At 36.8% G+C, this 6,306-nt stretch overlaps 1 protein-coding gene across 1 annotated transcript; it reads right to left on the reverse strand.

The window, feature by feature from the left end:
* Positions 1-2,892: 2,892 nt before the first annotated feature.
* Positions 2,893-4,182, reverse strand: LOC147610239 (ABC transporter I family member 17-like). Its single transcript, XM_086786524.1, has 3 exons — positions 3,709-4,182; positions 3,388-3,575; positions 2,893-3,280 (listed from the first exon to the last, which is right to left on the reverse strand). The coding sequence occupies exons 1-3, from the start codon at positions 4,028-4,030 to the stop codon at positions 3,032-3,034; spliced, it is 759 nt and encodes a 252-aa protein (XP_086642650.1). The 5' UTR covers positions 4,031-4,182; the 3' UTR covers positions 2,893-3,031.
* Positions 4,183-6,306: the final 2,124 nt, after the last annotated feature.

Genomic DNA, 6,306 nt, shown 5'->3' on the forward strand with positions numbered 1-6,306 from the left:
ATGCATAGATTAAGATCTATGCATAGAGCTTAATACAAAGATTAAGCTTTATGCATAGAGATTAATATATGCATTAAGCTTAATCTATGCATTGAGCTCTTTGCATAGAGCATAATGCATATATTAACCTCTATGCATAGAGCTCAATGCATAGATTAAGCTTTATACATAGTGATTAAGCTCTATGCATAGAGCTTAATCTATGCATTAAGCTCTATGCATAAAGCCTTATGCATTAAGAATAATGCACTAAACTTTATGCATTAGTCTTAATGTATTGAGATTAATGCACTAAGCTTATAAATTAAGCTTAATGCATTAATCTTAATGCATAGAGATTAATACATAAGATTAATGTATTAAGCTTAATGAATTAATCTTATTGCATTAATCTTTATGTATTAAGATTAATGCATAAACCTTATAAATTAATCCTAATGCATGAGATTAATGCATTAAGCTTAATACACAATATTAATGCATAAGCTTAATGTAAAAATCTTAATGCATAAAGATTAATGCATTAATCTTTACGCATTAAGCTTAATGCATTGAGATTACTACATTAAGCTTAATGCATTAATCTTATTACATTCCGTTTTATGCATTAAGATTAATGCATTAAGCTAAGTTATCAATTAATCTTAATGCATAGGATTAATGCATAAAGCCTCATACATAAATATTCATGCATTAAGCTTAAAGAAGATTAATGCATAAGGCCTCATGCATTAACGTTTATGGTTTAAGCTTAATGCATTGATCTTATGTATTAATCTTCATGCATTAAGCTTAATGTATTAATCTCAATGCATGTTATGTGGTTTAAGCTTATAAGTGTGTTAATTTTTTTTGCATGTTAAATGTGTTGCTTGTTTTTGCATGTTATGTTTTTTTAGGTCCTTCTTGTTGTGCCCTCCTTCTATATAGAATGACTCCAGTATTGTTCCACCTCTTGAGGTACTCTCCAAATTCCTTATTCTTTACATTTATTTGCACCCTTGGATGCTGGGGTTTCAATTTTTCTATGCATAAAGCGTGGTGACATATCAAGCCACCAGGAGAATCATAAAAGGATTGGAAGAAGGCCAAAATATGTACCAGGAAAATCCTGATCTATTCAAGCAACAAAGAGAAGCAACTTGTGTACGTATGTATAAAAGACGGGCTTCTCATCTTGGATCAGGTGGAAGGCCATCTTTCCTCGCTCAATTTGTGACGCTCAATTTGTGATTATTCGAACTCTTAATATTTTGTATTCAAAATTATGGTTTCCAAGAATTAAATCTTATATAAATTGTTCTTTTTTAAATGTATGTTTTACGTAGGAAAATATGGTGGGCTGTTCTTCTTCTCATCATGAAGAGTACAACTTTGCGTATCATAATGAGATCTCTGCCACATTTGAATGGTTGCGACAGCAAGATGTCACATTGAACTATGAAGCTATGCGTGCTGGCCATAAGTTTATATTATTTTGGTTTTATCAGCTTTTTGAAATTTAACTAGTTTGTGTTTTAACATAACTTGATCTTGTGTGATATAGGAAAATGATGAAGAGGCAATAGGCGAGGAGGATGATGAGGAGGAGGAGGATTAGTAGAGACTAGTCTATTGTGTTTAATGTTTTGTAACTTCATACTGAATGTAACTCGCATGTTATGACATTTTGGATGTAATTTGCCTTTTATGGCGTTTGGGATTTAATACAATTAAGATTTTGCAGGATATGTCTGTTTGTACAAATTAGAACTGTTTTCAATATATTGAATTAAAATTTTTTGGGGCAAATTAGGACATTATCCCTAATCTACCCCAAAAAATATTTTTTACAGCATCGCTGAGCGGTGGAAATAGCAACGTTCACGTTTTTATCAATGTCACTGAGAGATGAAAATAGCGACATTAATTTTTTTTATCAGTGCCGCTAAGCAACAAAAATAGTGACGCTAATGTTTTTAACAGCATCGCTGAGACAAAAATAGCAATGTGAATGTTTTTTTGACAGCGTTGCTGAGCGGTAAAAATAGTTTGACATATAGCGATGGTTATAACGTAGAATACAGTAGTGGTTATAGCGTCAAAAAAGTAGCGATGCTTTCATCCTGACACTTTTCTAAACCTTTTTATAAAAGCCAAGCTATAACCATCATCGCTAACCCATCTTTTTGTTGTAGTGCTTGCCATTTTGTATTTAAAGTTTTGGTTTACAAAGAATTTAAACTTATATAAATTGTTCTTTTTTAATGTGTGTTTAAATATGTAGGAAAATGTGTTGGACCACTCTCCTTCTTGTGAGGAGTACGAGTATGCTTATCGTAATGGGATCTTTGATATCTTTGTATACACATCTACACACGTATAAATATATATTGTGTGTGTGTACATATATATATATATATATATATATATATATATATATGTATGTATGTATGTATGTATGTATGTATATATTTACACATGTATTAATTGTGTCTTTACAAGAAAGTGTGTATGTACTTTTGCTACCTATTGATAAAATCTGCATATTATAAAGCTTCAAAATCAGTTTGTTGAAACAAAACAATACTCAAATCAAAGTTTTTAGAACTGATCTCAGATGGAGTATCAAAGTGCTCGAATGAAATCCACAAATTCATTGTACAATGTGTACTAGAACAAAAGCATTCTTCTAATGAAGGGCACATTCTTTGGCCCTTATAACTTTTTAGGAGAAGTGTACTAACTCTCCACCCATACCAAATTAATATATGTATAAATATGCAAAGTGCTCGTAGTGGATACCAAAGTGTTAAAATCAAATCGTATATGCTCAGTACCAAAGTGCTCGAATCAAATTCACAAGTCCATGATAAAATGTTCACTAGGACAAGTCCATGATACAATGTTCACTGGTACAATGTTCATTAGGAGCTCGAACATAACTCTTGTCTCACAAGCTTCTGCTTAAGGAACACAGTAATTAAAAAAGGCATTTATATCACGTTGCATTATTCTATGTATCCTGTGTATTCTACCGAAAGATTACTGTTTAGCTGGCTTCGAGGAATTGCTTGACCATGGGATGGGCTGAATTGGCAAGCTCATCTGCCCCTGAAACTTCCACTACTTCGCCGTTGACCAGGACGCAAACAAGGGAGGCAATTCGTTGGACCTGCTTAACGCTATGGGAGACCATGACGATGGTGAGGCCCTTCTTGCTGAGGGTGCTCACGGCGTCTTCAATGTGATGGGTGGATATCGGATCCAAGGCACTTGTGGGCTCATCCAGCAGCAGGACCTTCATAAAACCACCATTAATTAAGCCGCCACAGTATTAATGAGATCAATCACTAATTAATCTCTCTCTCTCTCTATCTCTCTTTCAAACACACATACACGTCCCACCTCAGGATCGTTTGCAAGCGTGCGCGCCAAAGCCACCCTCTGGGCTTGCCCCACTGACAGACCCACAACTGCCTTTGAAGCAAAAGACGGATCCAGATCTGCAAGCTTCAAAAGCTCTTCCACCCTCGAGTCATCTATCTTATCCCCACAAAGACTCGGCCCATACCTCACATTATCAGCTACAGTTCCTGTGCATCAAAACAGACTAAATAAATTATAGCAGCTGCACAAAAGCAAGCAGAATTAGTCTCAAAGAATCATCTCCTTTGATATGCAAACGGCTAAGGCGCATGTGATGAAGGCAGCAGCCATGATCATTACCGCCAAACATTGCCGGCAGCTGAAAGAGCATGCCTACCCTACGACGTACAGAAATAACGTTGAGACCCGTCACGTCCTCCCCGTCTAAGAAGATGGAGTCTGCCGGAGGCTCCCATAGCCTGTTGAGAGCTCGCAGAAACGTTGATTTCCCACTGCCGCTTGGCCCTATGACGCCCACAACGGCGCCCGCAGGGATGTCCAGGGACACCCCCTTAAGGATGGGCACGCCCGTGTCCTCAGCAAAACGGTCCAGCTTCCTCACACTGATCTTGGCAAAAGACTCAGCTTGCGGAGGTATCTCAAGGAGGTGCTCCCTGCTCATGATGCGGGGTCGTGGTGAAACTCAAGGTGCCTCCTAGGCTGCAAGAGAGATATATGATTGCTAACAACGCCCTGGCCTCATCGTATAACCCTTTGCTAGAGGTACTCAAGAGTTTGACCACACACGTTCAATCAGGGAAGGTGGTTCGAATTAGTTGTTGTTGAGCTGCCCCCACCCCATATGTAATGACATTTCAACGAGTAAGGCCATTTTTCACACTTAACTCCAAACGATGGGCTTCTCTCAATCTCTCTCTCTCTCTCTCTCTCTCTCTCTCTCTAACTCACTCTCTCTCTCTCACACACACAACCATTTGTGCATCAGGCTCCTCACCTATAGATCCTAAGTTCTCTCCCTCTCTCTCTCTCTCACACACACACACAACCATTTGCGCATCAAGCTCCTAACCTATAGATCCTAAGTTCACATCCCATTGCTTGCACTTCAATTGCTAGATCACCCATGGTCCGTTCTCTTATAATCCGTAGAATTATTGTATTGTCATGTAGCAATTTTTGTATATGGCTCTTATACAATACATCATGAGTGCAAGTCCCTTTTCTTGCACTTCAATGTTGTCTTATGGACCATTTCGCTTGGTTAGGCTCATCGTGTTTTTAGACCTCATCCTCGCCCATCAATGATGTTAGACATGAGTTTGAATAATCAACCATAGAAATGGTCCACACCATGAAACTGAACTAGTAACGACTATTCACAATTTTTCTGAAAAGTTAGGACATTTATGATGACAAGATACTTTAAATTTTGATTTAATATAGTAAATTAGTACAAATTTTTCAATCTATAAAAACATGCATAATCATTCTCATTAAATTGTAAATATTCATAGATAGAAGTTTCAATCCATTTGATTAATGGATCGACCAATGGCTTGCAAAATATAAACTCTTAGTTTTCATGTAATCATCCAACCTATGAAATTAATTATACAAATGATGTGATGCATGTCGATGATATATTCCACATGTTGCATGTGTTAATAGTTTGATTTATTATGTTTTAAAGCCTCTAAGAAAGGATTGATTTAAAAAATACGTACAATGAGTGCTTCAAAATATATCAACAAAAAGGCCGACCATTACTAAGTTTTAAATTGAAATTTCAAATGTAGTTATAAACTTATCAAAACAAGCATTCATCATACATGCCACTATTATAGAGAAAAAATAGAAAGCCTGGTAAAGTCAATGATCCCATGATTTTTTTATAGCATTGTTCTAGCAACTTTGATCAATATCATCCCTACTTTGCAATGCACTAAATACAAAATATGCAAGAATTCTAAAAGTATTATATGTGATATGGTTGGTGTACTCTAGTCTAAAGGGAATCAAATAGTGCTAACAAGGTTTTTAATTCTTGCATGCATTCTTAAGGGATTTTTTTTTATGCTCTCATCAATGATGAAATTTTGATCTTCCAAGTTAATATGATTTATGCATCATTCCACTTTTAACTTTCTTTTTAAGAAATGTAAGTTGACAAAAAAAGAATATAGTCCAAAAAATGTAAGTTGAAACTCAAGGTGCTTCCTAGGCCGCAAGAGAGAAATATACTTGTTAACAACACCCTCGCCTCATTGTATCACCCTGTGCTAGAGGTAGTTCAAGCATTTGACCACACACCTTGAATCACGGAAGGTGGTATCTTTCTCAAGTGTTCCAATTAGTTGTTGTTAAGCTATCCCCATCCCATATGTAATGACATTTCAAACAAGGCCTGAGCCCACACGCAACTAGCCACACCCTAAAGTCATCGCCATGAATAAGGCTATTTTTCACCAAACGATGGGCCTCTCTCTCTCTCTCTCTCTCTCTCTCTCTCTCTCTCTCTCTCTCTCTCTCTCTCTCTCTCTCTCTCTCTCTCTCTCACACACACACACACACACACACACACACACACACAAGCATTTATGCATCAGGCTCCTTACCTCCGTTTGTGCATCAAGCTCCTAACCTATAGATTGTAAGTTCACACACACATGCACAACCATTTGTGCATTAAGCTCCTAACCTATAGATCCTAAGTTCACATCCCATTCCTTACACTTCAATTGCTAAATAATCCATGATCTGTTCTCCTAAAATCTGTAGCATTATTGTATTATTATGTAGCAATTTCTGTCTATGGCTCTTATACAAGACATCATGAGTGCAAGTACCATTTATTGCACTTAAATGTTGTCTTATGGATCGTTTGGCTTGGCTAGGCTCATGTCATCGTGTTTTTAGACCTCATCCTTGCCATCGATG

Source organism: Cibotium barometz, chromosome 49, assembly GCF_041138505.1.
Source record: "Cibotium barometz isolate CiBa-2024 chromosome 49, ASM4113850v1, whole genome shotgun sequence".
NCBI lineage: Eukaryota > Viridiplantae > Streptophyta > Polypodiopsida > Cyatheales > Cibotiaceae > Cibotium > Cibotium barometz.